The sequence below is a fragment of the Orcinus orca genome, chromosome 13, assembly GCF_937001465.1.
Source record: "Orcinus orca chromosome 13, mOrcOrc1.1, whole genome shotgun sequence".
Lineage (NCBI taxonomy): Eukaryota > Metazoa > Chordata > Mammalia > Artiodactyla > Delphinidae > Orcinus > Orcinus orca.
The window spans coordinates 29675870-29689418 of record NC_064571.1 but is presented as its reverse complement, the minus strand read 5'-3'; the positions used below and the strand labels follow the sequence as shown (position 1 = coordinate 29689418).

The following is a 13549-nucleotide window of genomic DNA, read 5'->3' as shown; positions in this document are numbered from 1 at the left end:
TACACGCATCACGGCCAAAAAAACCAAAACATAAAACAGAAGCAATATTGTAACAAATTCAATAAAGACTTGAAAAAATGGTCCACATCAAAAAAAAAAAAAAAATCTTAAAAAACACCCCCAAAACTCTCTCCCAGGGATTGAAGAGGGGATTGAAGTTCTTTCTTCAACCTCTGGGGTTAGTGGGTTGGAAACCCCACACCAGTCACTGCAGGCCAGCCATTCTGGGAACCAGTTCCTAAATTCCATCTCCAGGTCACCTAATTAATTAATTAGCGTTCCAGTGATTACTCCTGTTGACAACCTTGGTGGCTCTTGGCAAGGTTGGGTCAGCCCAAGCAGGTCCAGACTTATTGTGGCAAATCACATTGGCTTCTGGGATGTGAGACATGATCCCCACATGGCAGAAGCAGCGCGTCGTTAGAGAGAATTAAGTGGGAGGAAGAATGGGGGAACGAGGTCCTCTCAGCCAAACACCCCATTATGCACAGGCCCGCCCGCATCCTGTTGGGGTTGATGCAGGTGAGGAGGGGGCTCTGAAGATCACGTCCCTACCCTCCTTTCCCAGAGAACAGACTTATTACAAAATGACTATATTCTTTCCAACTAGACAAGGAGGCTTGGGTTGCAACGAGAAGGATTTTGGTTAGACACCCAGAAGAACTAACTTCCATGCCTATTTGTGGCAGACATGGGGGAAGGGAGAAGCCTGGACGTTGACTCACTTAGGCCCGGGCTGCTCACTTAGAACACCTCTCTGCAGCCGGAGCTGGAGGCCCGAGTGGTGGGACTGTGGCCATTTCTCCATTATTTGCCCCAAAGGAACACCCGCCCTTAGACCCGTAGCACTCCTAGACTCTTCCCCACCACAGGGAGGCCCCAGCTTCCTCCTCTCTACACTGTCTCAGGGTAGGTGAAGGGAAAAGAGTGAGAAGAGAACATCCTACAGGACAAGCAGATGCAACATCTCCTGGGAGCTCTGGACTGGGAGTGAGCCTCTGGGGTGTCCTTCTATATTTGCACGTGGCTTCTGTGACTTTGGGCCGGGTCCTTGGCTGCTCTGGGTCTCCATTTGCCCCAGCAGAGCCAGGAGGGTGGTAGACTGGATGACCTTGAAAATCCTTCCAGTGGGACAGGCTCATGGGGTTTCTCTGCCCTGGCTCCCTCTCCTGTGCAGACAGGTAGAGCTATGGGAGCCGGCTACTTGAAGCTTCTGAACACAGTGGTACCTGCAAGCACCTGGGGCACTCTGACTCTTGCCCAGAACTGCGGACTCAGCCCAGCTGTTACAAAGAGATGCCGTCAGTGGATCTGGGGAGCGGCGGGCCCAGGCCTTCCAGACAGGGATGCCAGGACCGCCGAGAAGTGCCCGCCCTCTCGTCTTCTGAGCTCCCAGGCAACCTGGAGCCCCCAGCTCTATTTGGAGTCCCCAAGCATCAGGATATAGCTGTTACAGCTTTCGGGTTGAGGGGAAGGATGGGGAGGCGTATCCCTGCTCCACGGCAAGGCTGGGCCCTGTGGGTGTAAGGTTACTGCTGAGCTTCCCATCCTGTGTGCGCTGGCCTGGCCCCCGACATAGGAGCCCCATCCCATTATAATTTCCTCCTGAAACTCTGGGGCTCAGTGGAGGCAAGTGACTCCTGTCCTCACCCTCTTCGGGCCCTGGAGGCTGGGTCACTACCTCCTACTCTAAGACCCTGGGTCTCCAGTCCTCACAGTCCCAGTGTAACACCCCAGGACCCTTATTTCCACCTTCCCCAACTCCCCTGGAGGAACCGGCATCCCTCCCGCCCCGCAGGGTCAGTCCTGCGGTCACGGATTCAGAAGCGTCCATCTGCGGCCACAGCCCCCATCTTCCCATGAGTTCTGTAACTCCAAATACCATGATCATTCTTTGCCCTCCTTGGGTCTGCCTCTGCACCAAACCTTGCTTTTCCCACTCGGCTTGCTCATGCTTCTTCACCCCCACCCAGCTAAGATTCTGGGGTCCTTTGCTCCTCCTGAACTCCTACCAGCCTCCCGAATGCCTCACCCAACCAGACGAAACTGGAGCAGGCCCCGTACCTCTGGGTAGACAGGCCCTGGCCATCCCCACAGACCTGTGTCCACCCCCAGCCGTCCCCTCCTCTGACCCCCGGCACTGCCCACCAGGCTCTCTGACTTCCTTAGTCCCCTGTCTCTCCCGTTCTCCCCTCTGAAGGTCTCCAGCCTTCTCCATGGTCCTCTGACCTTTGACCTCCCCCTTCCCACCCACCTCCTTCCTCTCTGCTCAGTCATGAGAACACAGGAGCTATCAGATCAACTTCCTTAACCTCCCCACCCCCGAACTCCGCCCCCCAACCAACATTTGCCTCCCCCTGCTAAAGTGGGGAGGGGTCTCCCCCACCCAGGCGAATCCTTTGAACCCCTTGTCTGCGTTCTGACTCCCCCACTTCACGGACTTTGCTCTCTGTCCTCCTCCTCCAGTGTCCTTCTTCTCTCCTGGTGCCTTCCCTTTGCATTTACACAAGCTCCAGTCTCTCCCATTTTAAAAGAGTGAAAATAAATAAAAGCCTCTCTTGATCCCACATCTCATTCCAGCTCTGGGTCTGCTTCTTTTTGTTCCCCCGGTACCAAGCCTCTAGACCAAGCGGTCAGCCTGCCAACCCATTTCCTTACCCCCCAGCTGGGCTCCACCCCTCGGGATGGGGTTTGCCTTCACGAACTGAGACCCCAATGGGCGCTCTTCAACCCCACGGAGCTTGACCTCTCGGGAGGGTCTGACCCTGTGGATGCCCCCCAACTCCAGTCTCACTTGGCTCTGTCCTTACCTCCCTGGCCACTTGTCCTTGGGCAGCTCCCCTCCCCAGGGCCTATTTTCTCCACACGCTCCTGGGTTGATCCCACCCACCATTCTGGCTTCCATCACTGTTTTATGCTGGGGGCTCCTACTTCTGTCCCTCCAGCCCAGGCCTCTCTCCTGGCTTCTAGACCCCAAAGCCAGCTTCCACGGGGCACCTCTGTTCACAAGTTCTTCAAACCCCACGCGTGCATCCAGCTCTACATGCTGTCCTCCTGCACGCCGGCCCCTCCTCATCTCCGTCTTGCCGGGTTGTTCAAAACCAGAAAGCCGGGCGCACATCCTGCCGGTTCCCTGTCCTCCCACCACACGCAGTTCTTCATCAGATCCTGATGAAGCTGCCTCCTAACTCTCTCTTAAAGGACCCACTTCCCTCCATGCCTGCTCCCAGCAGCCTGGTCCAAGCCGCCATCATCTCTCGCTGGACTCACGCCACCGCCTCCTGAAGGCTCTTTCTCCAGAGCTCCAACGCAGCCTCACCATACAGCCATGGGGACCGTTCAAAATCAGGAATCTGTGGTCTTGCTCTGCCCAGCTCTTCTGGTAACGTCTACCCACTGCGCTGGCTTCCAAGTTCCCGGCACCCGCTGACGTCAGGGCCCCGTACCTGGCCCACCTCATCTTCCCCACTCTCTGCCCAAGAGGCAGGCTTTCCTCAGCTGTGTGCCGCCTCCCTTCATACCAGGTGACCTCAGCCTATGTGTCCCCTCACCTCTTACACACCTGGCCAGCTCTAGCCCATCCTTCAGGCCCCCATGAAATGCCACTTCTCTCTAAGCTCTGTTTGGGCCCCTACTGTCTCCTCCCATGGTCAAACTCCTCCCATCTTAACACTGCTCACCCTTCACTTGCTATTCCGTTTCATCGCTGTGTTCACTGCTTGACCCTTGACCCTGAGAGGTCAGAGCCTGGGCCCGTCTCATTCACCGTCTAACCCTAGTACCTAGCTAGCACAGTGCTAAGGTGTCAGCACCGAGTAGGTATTGGTTCAAAAGTGACCGAACGGCAACCCTCCCTGTCCTGCCCTTGAGCCCCTCCCTCCACTGACCTCTGACATCTGGGGAAAGAGGCTGATGGCCAGCGGCAGGGCCAGGCCAAAGGCTGCCAGGCACACGAGGCTTTGCACGGGGAGGAGCAGCCGGGGGCGCGCCTGCAGGAGAGCTGTCCTGTTGGGGAGAGAGAAGGGGGGCGCCCATGAGACCCGGAGACAGGGTGAGCTGGCCATTAACCACCATGCCGGGTCCCGCTGGGTCTGAGGGCCAGGCCCAGCCCATAGCTAAGTAGCTGTGGAGGAATTCTATCTTTGGGACCGTCCGCCGGTGGCAGCCCTCTCCCCTGGCCATGTCCTGAAGGACATTGCTGGTTAAATTCTCAACCATAAATCATAAATGAGCACCTGTGGGGCACCCACCCCACTGTGCATCCAGCCCTGCGCAAAGAAGGCCACGTGTGGGGTAGACGATAGAGGAGGCTGTCGGCCCCTGCTCCTGTGCAGGGGGTGGGGGGCCCACGTGGGGACAGAGCGGAGGAAGATGGGCCTTGAAGGCAGCACATATTGCAATAGTGAAAAAACCACACACGCATTCACGCACATGCACGCACAAGCACGCGTACGCACGCGCGCACAGCCGGGAGAGGATGACCTCTTCTGGGTATGGGAACAGAACACACCCTGCTGACCACCTTGTCACCTTCGATCCAAGAGCCACAGTGACTTGCCCAAGGCCAAGACCAAGTCTGCGGGAGGCAAGCAGGGCTGCTGTGTGGGTTCCTCTGACTCCCTAAAAGTGCTGTCACTGAGCTGCTCTGGCTCTTGCCTTAAGGACCCTTTGCCTGCTGCATCACCAGTTCACAGTTGGCACCCCTCCCCACGGTGAACAAAAGAGCTGGGGTTCTTGGGCAGGAGAGGGGTACGAAAGCCTCCCTCCAGGGCCCTGGGTCCCCCAGCCCCATGACAAAACGGCCTCTCCAGACAGAGTGGAGGGCAGAGCAGCTGGCGAGTCCACCTTCACTGCGTTGTCCCTCAGAACACTTCGCTCTGTATAATCCACCAGGCATTCTACTTGGGGAGGCCTGAGGTGGCATGTGTCAGCAAGATGGATTATTTGCCAAGGGATGTTGGGTGGGTACACATGCTGCCCTGGGTCAGCGTCAGCCTCCACCGGACTGAGACTGGCTCCTGGTGTGAAGAAGCTATAACCAGGGCTCTTGCCCCTCCCCTCCTGGAGCAGCGCTGCTGTGGCCACAGGCAGGGGAGAGGCTCTTCTGGGGGCAGCGCCTCAGTGTCGGGGCAGGCAAACCCCGCACCACCTTCACCTCCTGGCACATGAATCCCAAAAGCAGCTGGCTCTAAGGCGACAGCAAAACTGGGAACAGCAGTCCTCAAACTTTAGTATCTAGGCAGTGGTTAAAAATGCAGACTCCCCCATGAGATCCTGATTCAGTTGGTACTACACCTGGGAACCTTCCATGAGTCTAAAACAGGTGATCCCCAGACCACACTTTTGGGAAACTCTGGCCCAGGATGTTCCTACTTAGGTACCAATAACAATCCAATTACTCGTAAATTCTGTGCAAGTAAAAGACCTGGACACAGTAAGTGCTCAGTGAGGTGTGTTAGTATTGCTGCTGTTACCGCCCTTGTTACCAGCAGGAAGGAGGGAGGATCCTGGTGGCTGGGTTGTCCTCCAGCCCTTCCCACTGGCCCAGACTCCAAGATCTGTCCAGTTGTTGAATTAAGCCTGAACTGAGCTATTGGGGAGGAGAATTTCCACAGGATTAAGAACAGGGGGACAAAGGTGCCCAAATCAAACTCAAGCCCTTCTGGCATCCCCTCTGCCTTGGTCCAGTGCCCCCATCTTCTCCCTCTCCTCCAGGTGAGCCTTACCCCCCTCTTCCCCACGGACTCAGCCTGAGGCCTCCTGGGCTTCCAAGGGAGTCATGGAGGGCTGGGATAAGGCTGAGATGCGTCCTGAGATGTTTTCAACTCAGATTAACTTCTCCAGCAGGACCAGAAGGTGGGCACTCTTGCTCCCGTGGCAGCGACTGGGACCTCAGTCCCTGAGGGTGGCCAGAGCAGAGGGGAGGGGACAGGAGGGTGTGTGGTCCCTGGAGGCACCGCCCCGAGGGAGGATCACGGGAGGGAGGTTCCCTCCCTGGCAGGTGAGGGGCAGGACATTGACTCATTCGGTGGGGACACTGGACAGACCCCTTCTACGTGGGGCTGCGACCTTGGTTCCTCTCTCCGGGTGGCTGGCTGAAGTCCCCACTGTGAAAGGGATCCAGAAAGTCCCAGGCCTGTCCTCCCCACTCAGGAAGGAGGAAGGTTCAGACAGCAGCCAACAGGAGCCTCTGAAGTCCCAGCCCAGGCGGGAGAGTGAACACAGCAGGACAGGGGGAGGGGAGGAGGAGAGGGAAATGGCAGGGAGGAATTGGAAAGGCAGCTGGGGGAGTTAAAATATGCAGATGGAGAGATGTGCGAATGCCTGGGAGAGAGGAAAGACCCGGATCCCCGGGAATGAGGGAGGCTGGGGAGCGGCCTCAGGAGCTACCGTGGAGGGTGTGGCCTGAACCCTGACCAAGATGAGACCCAGCCTGGGAGGGCAGAAAAGTCCAGGCCCGGGCCAGGGCCAGGGATGCAGAGCTGGGGGAGAGACCCCCCCACAGCTGCCTCCGAGTTGGGGGGCGGGGCTACTCTCCGGGCCCTGAGTCCAAAACCAGCTTCCTCCCCAGGACAGTGGAGCTGGAGTGGAGCCCTGGGCCTGAGGGAAGGTCCGGTGGAGAGTGAGGGGTGGGGCGTACGCCCCTCAGAGAGAGGCCCTGCTCGGCAGAGTGGAGGATTCTCGGCTTCTGACAGGAGACCCTTTTCCTTTCATCTCAGAGACAGGGACACCTGAAGACGCCGCCCACCTCTGCTATCCCAGCAGGAAAGCCAGGGTCCTCCCAGAGAGGAGAAACTGAGGCCGGGGCCAAGCCAGCCTCGCTGCCACACAACAGCTTGTCTCCCCATTGCCGTGCATTCCCTCAGCACTTGGAGCAGTTTTACTTTTGCGCTCCATTAATTTGCAAGCAGGCTGCTTTGTAAGTGTTCTTTTGTCTTTTTTCCCTGGCTGTCCTGACTCCCTCACCCAACCGGGGGCTCCCGAGGGTCGAGGGTAGGGCTGCCTCCCCCATCAGCCTCCCCAGCAGAGGCCCTTCCATTAGCACCCTGCATGGAAAGGCCGTGGGGTGCCCGGCAGGGGGGCCCCAGCCAAGAGCCAGGGGCCCGCTGGATGGTGCAAAGTGCCAAGCTCTAGTGGACAAGGTGGTGAGGGGGGCAGTGACATCATTCTCCAGGTGGGAAACTGACCAGCCCCCCGGGACTCCTGCCAGGAGTCTCAGTTGGTGCCGGACCTGCCCTGCCCCCCACCTCACAGTCTGGCAGCTCCCACCCCCCTCCCGCCCCATGTATATGAGGTTAATTATGGCTTTGAGGGTGCAAACTGAGTCTTGTTCGTCTTGATATTCCTGGGGGAACCCAGACTGGACTCTTTCTCCTCCTCAGAGACCCTCCCACAAGCTTCAGGGAAGGACCAACTAAATACAAGTCTTCCAGGAGACCAATGGCTAACCCTCTTCTACCTACCCGAGGGGCTTCCTTTGACCCTGAGCTGAGCCAGATGCAGGGCACCCGCAGTCCAGGTTGATTCCAGGCTGGGACAGTCAGAACTAGAACAATCCCACCCCACCTCCCAAGCCTCCCAAAGCTAAGTTTAAGCCCCCAACCAATGGGACACTAACCGTCACTCCACTTTCTGTAAACCCAGCTCAGATGGTACCCAGAAGGCATCACAGACCACATTTTTCCCCAGCAAAGTCCAGGTTCAAGATTCAGTAGCCTTGAAGACAGAAGCCCTCCCTTCCTCATTTGCCCAGTGGTGTCCTTGTATGCACTTGCAGTCGCTGGTATTTGGGAACAGCCTCAGTTCACCAGAGAGCGGCGTATACGAGGATCAGGGGCACCGAAGGAATCGCTTCCCATGATTTATTTTTGCAACTTTCAGAGGAGATTAATATTCTTAAGTCTCAGTGTTCAACACACCATCCCTTGCTCAGGTAGCCACGCCCACTATGCACCTCCCCCACTCTTCCAGGGGACGAAGAAATCATCCCCTCAGCTGGACACAGGGCCCCTTGTCAGCAGGCGCAATGAGAGAGCGTGCTTTGCTTCTGTTGGGTTGGGCTCTTCAAGGTCCACGCAACAGGGTCACACCTTGCCCAGAAAGCCCTCCCTTCCACCAAAATCCTATGTTACTCTCAGTGCCAGCTGCAGCCTCTTTCCTCTGGACCAGCCCTCCCCTCAAGGTCACCCTGACCCTGTTCCCACACTGCCGGGTCCCACCTGCAGCTGACCTTTGTGTGGGTCCTGCCCTTATCAAAACACAGGCTTTCTGAGGCCAGTTCCCCAAATCTGCCCCTCTCCTGTCTCCATGCGGGGTGGATTCCAAAGACAGGCTGATTATGTGCTGTGATCCAAAAATCCAAGAGGCAGCCAGTGTGGTAGGAAGAGCCCAGCTTTGCAGCCGTATTCCTGGGCCCTGCCTGGCTCTGCCACTTCCTAGTGTGTGACTGTAAGCAGATGATACAACCTCTCTTTGCCTTCCTTTCCTTGTCTGTAAAATGGGGACATCATGCTCACCTCTTTGCACTGTTGTGAAGGTTAAATGAGATCATTCATTCATCCAACAGACACTGAGCATCACTGTGTGCTAGGAACTCTGCTAGACACTGTGCAGGGCAGTAAACAAAAGAATTGACCTGCCTCCATGGAGATGACCTTCTAATGAAGCAGACAGATAGCATATAACTAAATAAAGAATCTCAGCTATCGATAAGTGCTGTGAGTAAAAATAAGGCAGTGTAGTGGGGGAAGAAGTCCTGGTGGCTGTAATCTCGATGGGGTGGTCAGGGAGGGCCTCGTTGAGGAGATGGCATTTGGGGGGGACCCGGCTGGGAGAGGACTGGGATGCAGCCAGTGCTTAGCTGTTAAGTGTTAGCCGTTATTGTAATTTGTTTTCTGGGACTACGAAGGTCCCCAAATTGGGGAGAAGCCCCTGATCCAGAGCCCCAGAGGGAGTGGCCCTGAGCCCATCCACTGCCTTGAGGTGCCCCTCCCAGGCTGGGCCCCCGGGAAGGAGGAAGCGATCACCTCTTCACTTTTATCTGCACCAGACCTCCAAGCCTTTGCTCATCTGGCTCCCCACACCTGGAACCCTTCCCTTCCCCTTGCTGTCCTCCTAGATATTCCCCAACCCTCAGGGCCTGCCCAAACCAGCCCTGCTTCCTCCCTCCTCTCCTCAGCCTCTCCTTCCAGCAGCATTCCCGCCTTTGTGATTCAATTTCACACTCATTAATTAATAGAATCACTCCATCATTGTTCTTATTATTGTATCTCCTTATTTCTTTATGGTCAGGACAAATGTGTTCTCAGAACATCCCTCTGAGGGCGGCAGGGAGGTTAGTACAATTATTGTCTAAATGAAGAAACTGAGGCTCAGTGCCGGAAAGGGATGCGCTGGGCCCAAGTTTAGTCTTCCCACCATAGTCCTCAGACCCTCTTCACCACTGGTCCTGTGCTGTGCACTAATAGACCGCATGCGTGCACACACACACACACACACACACACACACACACACACACACAACCTAGAACGGCCAGCTCCAGGGCAGGGCCAGCCATGTCCATCGGGACATCCCTCCTAGAACTTAGCACAGGGTCCTGAGCAGCCAAAGTCCATTAATTCTCACAGGATGATTCCAGCAGCCCTGCCAGGGAGAGTTTGAACAAACCAGGAACCTTGCCCTGGGCCAGCAGGTCCCCCTTCCCCCACCCACTCCGCCGCCACGATGGCCTCTGCCCTGGGCCCCAACTCACTTCTCCAGCATGGACATGACGATCGGGGGTAGCACCAGGATGGGCATGGGGAGGACCACCCGCGTCAGCGCCGTCTCCAGCAGGGCCTGAGGGGCAAGCAGAGGCCGTGGTGAGCGGGGCGGGGGTGGGACAGCCTCGGGGCAGCAGCCCTGGAGCCCCTAGGTGTACGTACCACTGCTAAGCACATCTGGCTGAACGGAATCATTCATGGAATCCCTCACGAAGCCATATTCCAAACAACACAAAAAAGCCACCCCCTCTTCCCATAGCAGATCCGCATCACCTGCCACATGTGGGGGGGTGGAGGCAACCCAGAAGCGGCCCCAACAAGGGGCCTGCGCCCAGGGAGGTGAACCGGGTGGCGGGGTACAGCGGCTGGGAGGAAACATATGGAGGACCTGAGACGTTCTAAAAACAAAGCAGGCACTGGAAGGGCCAGAACAAACAGCTGTGGCCTGCTGAGCCGCGTTGGGGCTCCTGGTGCCCAAGAAGAGGGATTCTGGGATTTACTTTCTTTTCCCTTAAAGACAAAGATTTGGAGGATCTTGCCACTTCCTGGCTCTGGATAAGAGTCTTTCTTAATGACAAGAGGTCAGCTTTGTACGTGGGAAAAGCTTCTGCTGAGTGTCTGCTGTCCCCATATGGGGTCTGCCTGGGGCCTTGCTCTGGGGGCTCCCTCAGGATTCCTGGGGGGGGGGGGGCGCTGGTCAAGGCACAGCTCAGTGGCAGTTCTGCACCCTGATGGTCATTGTGATGAGTTCCTCTAACCCCACGGGCTCCCAGCCCTCAGAGAAGGCTCAAGGAATGCTTGTAACCCATGGGTCCCTGGAGTCCCAAATGGCAAGGGGCTGATATAGGCAGGAGAAGGGAAGCCCAGGGCTGCAGAAGAGCTTGGCGTTCCCTGCTGTTTGGACCACAAGGAGGAGTTATCACAGTTGGCCTCCCTCACAGCAAGTAGGGAAGAGGATAGCGCTGGATAGGTTAGGGTGATGTAGGAAATTGAGGCCAAATCCCTCTGATGATGGGCTCAGGGCTAAACATTTCTCCCAGGAACTTGGGTTCTTCGTGACCAGCCTCAGGAAGGCCTGGGAGAGGTCCCTCCAGTCTTCTGAACAGGTGTGGGGATGACAGGGGGCCCAGAGCCTGTGCAGGAAGCAGAGGATGCGGTGTTGGCACTGGCACCCCTGAGCCCCTTGCCCCTCAGAAGCCTTGGACAGACACTTACTTTCCCTGAGATCAGTCAGTGGGGAGGGAAGGACCAGGACAAGAGAAGTGTCTTCCTACCTCAGAGGCTTATGGAGAAGGCCTCAGTGACAGGGTGCGGTGGGGGGCCATGTGGGAGCTCATAAGGGACAGGGCTGGAGCAGAGGGGACCCAGCACTTGGAGGCCAGAGCAGGACAGGCCACTAACTGCCATTAGGATGAAGGCTGGAAAGCACAGGAAGATATACAAGTGGACAGGAATTTTTTTTTTTTAATTACAATTGCTAGATGGGTGAGGCTGGTGAAACCAGAAGTGAAAGAGGGCCTTCTTGTTACAAAACATTCTTCTCCAAACCACACCCGTGGCTTCCTGCAAGCCCAAAATCCCTCCGCCTCAACTGCACTCACTCCCTAGTGACTATCACCTGCAGAAGTGCTTACTAGCACACAACCACAAACCATCAGCTTCTATGCGTTGGGAGGATATGAAGGCCCTAGGCCCTAGGTCCCGGGGAAGGGAAAGAAAGCTCTGGGGGGGCCTCCTCTGCCCTTACCAAGTAAGAGGTCAGAGAAAGCACATCCAGAGGGGCTGGGACAAGAGATGGGGATGTTTCCCAGTAGTGATGAGGCGACTGGAGAGAAGCAAGGGTGTCTGGTGGGCAGGTGTGGCTGGGGCCAGACCTTGAGGCCTGGGGCTCAAACCAATGGGGGGTGGGGGTGGGAGTGGGGTGACGAGGAGAGCTCAAGAGGGCAAGGCAAGGGCGCTGAGGACACAAGCCCCTGGGGAATGAAAGTGTCTAGGGAAAACCGACCACAGCCTCCCTACCAGCCCCCGAGTCCCCAGACGACCCACATGTCTGGCTGCGATCTTGGAGGAGCCCACGAGGTTGCCATCACCATCCAGGACGTCAATCCCCTCCTCCAGCTCCCCGTACCGCATCAGGACCACGTTGCAGATGTTGGCGCTGGCTGGAGAGAGAGGGTGGCAGGGAGCCGGCGTGAGGGGGGCGGATGGCATTCTACCCTGCGCAGGAGATCACTGGGCTCCACCCGCACCAAGCAACAAAGGTTTTGAATAAATGCCACGTCTGTTCAAACAGTGGGCGAAGGTGTGGTTCTGCTGCCTATCAGCCTGGTGAAGGATTTGGGGGCCCTTGGGAACCTGGAGAGCAAAGGTGGAAAATAACCAGTGTCAGGAAGGAAAGGGAAACTATTCAGGTCTTAGAGAGCGGCCAGGGATCAAGAACACTGCTTTCCTGTCCTCAGGCGCAGGCCCCACGGGCAGGCGAAGTGGATGCCCACCTGGGAGGGCTCTCGGGCTTGAAGACGCATCGCCCACACTGGTGCCTGATGCTCCACCATCAGCACCTCAGTCCCTTGGGCTGCCTTTCCGGGCATCCTCTTGAATTCCAGCCCCCCACGTTTAGCCCCTCGCTCCTCAGAATGAATCAAGTTCCCAGAGATTTGCTTCCCCGACAACAGGTGCCAGAGCAGGCAGGCACCTCAGTGCTAACCTGGCACCGCCCCCTCATCATATGGATGGAAAATTGAGGCTCAGAGATGGGGAGTGACTTATCTGAGGTCACACAACAAAGCGGGACAGAGCTGAAAGGCTACAGTGCCTCATCCTTCGGGTACCCAGGAGATGGAAGGGTTTGGGGCGGGGTGTGGTGGGGGTCAGGCACGGCTAAAGGCACACCTTCTACGTTCCTGCTCCACGTGCTTGGGTTTCCTCCTTTGGCCATGCCTCCCCACGTCAGCTGAGATCACGGGGACCTGGGCTGAGGGGAGGGCTCCTGGCTCCTTAGTTCAGCACCGTGTGTCAGAGTTTGGGCGGCCACCCATCAGCTGGTGACTGGCACAGGGAGCCTCTTTCAGCTCCTCCCCCCTGGGATCCACGTGGCTGGCCCTGGGCTCAGGGCCGGGTGTGGGTGCTGACCTCGCCTGAACTCCTCCGGCCCTGTTCCAGGATGGAAGTGGGGGGACTTGGGGGTGGTGGGAGGGTGGGGAGTTCGGGGGGTGACAAATTTGGAGCCCGCCTGCTCCACTCCTCCCCCAAAAGCGCCTTGCTGTGTTTAAAGTTTTAATTTTTGCTAATTAATGTCAATTAATTTTGTATAATGAGTGTTTAATTTTGGGGAGTGTGTGAGCCTGGGAGCGACTGCAGTTCTGGGCTGTGAACGCTGATTAGCATCAACACCTGCTGCTTCCCCACTCCCTCCAGTGGGGGGGGGGACACCAGGGTTTGGGGAGCTGGAGGGCGGCAGGGCCTAGTGGGCAGGTGGAGGAGGACCACAGATGCTCCTGGTACCCAAGCCAACACTGGGGAGCAGAGCGGTCCAGGGCGCCTGCAGCTGGGGGACAGGATTCTGCAGGTGAGGGGTGGCTTGAGGCCCTGGGGGTCTCTGAGCCTCAATCTCCTGTTTCAGTCAAGTGGGGAGGTGGAATAAACAGAGAGGAAGACTGAGATACTCTGCAGTCTTTGGAGAAGAAAAGCAGGAGACCAAATACAGTTTCGAAATGTATTTACAGCACATATGCCATCTCTGAGTAGCTCGTGTTTCCACACGACACACAGGAGCAGTGGGAACCAT

At 57.0% G+C, this 13549-nt stretch overlaps 1 protein-coding gene across 11 annotated transcripts in view; it reads right to left on the bottom strand.

Moving 5' to 3' along the window:
• SFXN5 (sideroflexin 5) overlaps positions 1 to 13549 on the bottom strand; it is a 118984-nt gene that overhangs the window by 15120 nt on the left and 90315 nt on the right. For 4 of the 11 annotated variants that reach the window (XR_004475338.2, XM_004277072.3, XM_033400484.2 and 1 more), the window contains exons 11-13: positions 11809 to 11924; positions 9753 to 9838; positions 3888 to 4005 (exon numbers count right to left, since the gene is read on the bottom strand). Coding sequence is in view for 10 of the 11 variants with exons in the window: in XM_004277072.3 (XP_004277120.1) it covers positions 3888 to 4005; positions 9753 to 9838; positions 11809 to 11924 (320 nt within the window). In the remaining variant the exon portion in view is untranslated. Of the gene's footprint in view, positions 1 to 5; positions 1516 to 3887; positions 4006 to 9752; positions 9839 to 11808; positions 11925 to 13549 lie in introns of those variants that run through there. The other 7 variants (XM_049696154.1, XM_033400490.2, XM_033400488.1 and 4 more) reach the window with 5 other exon arrangements.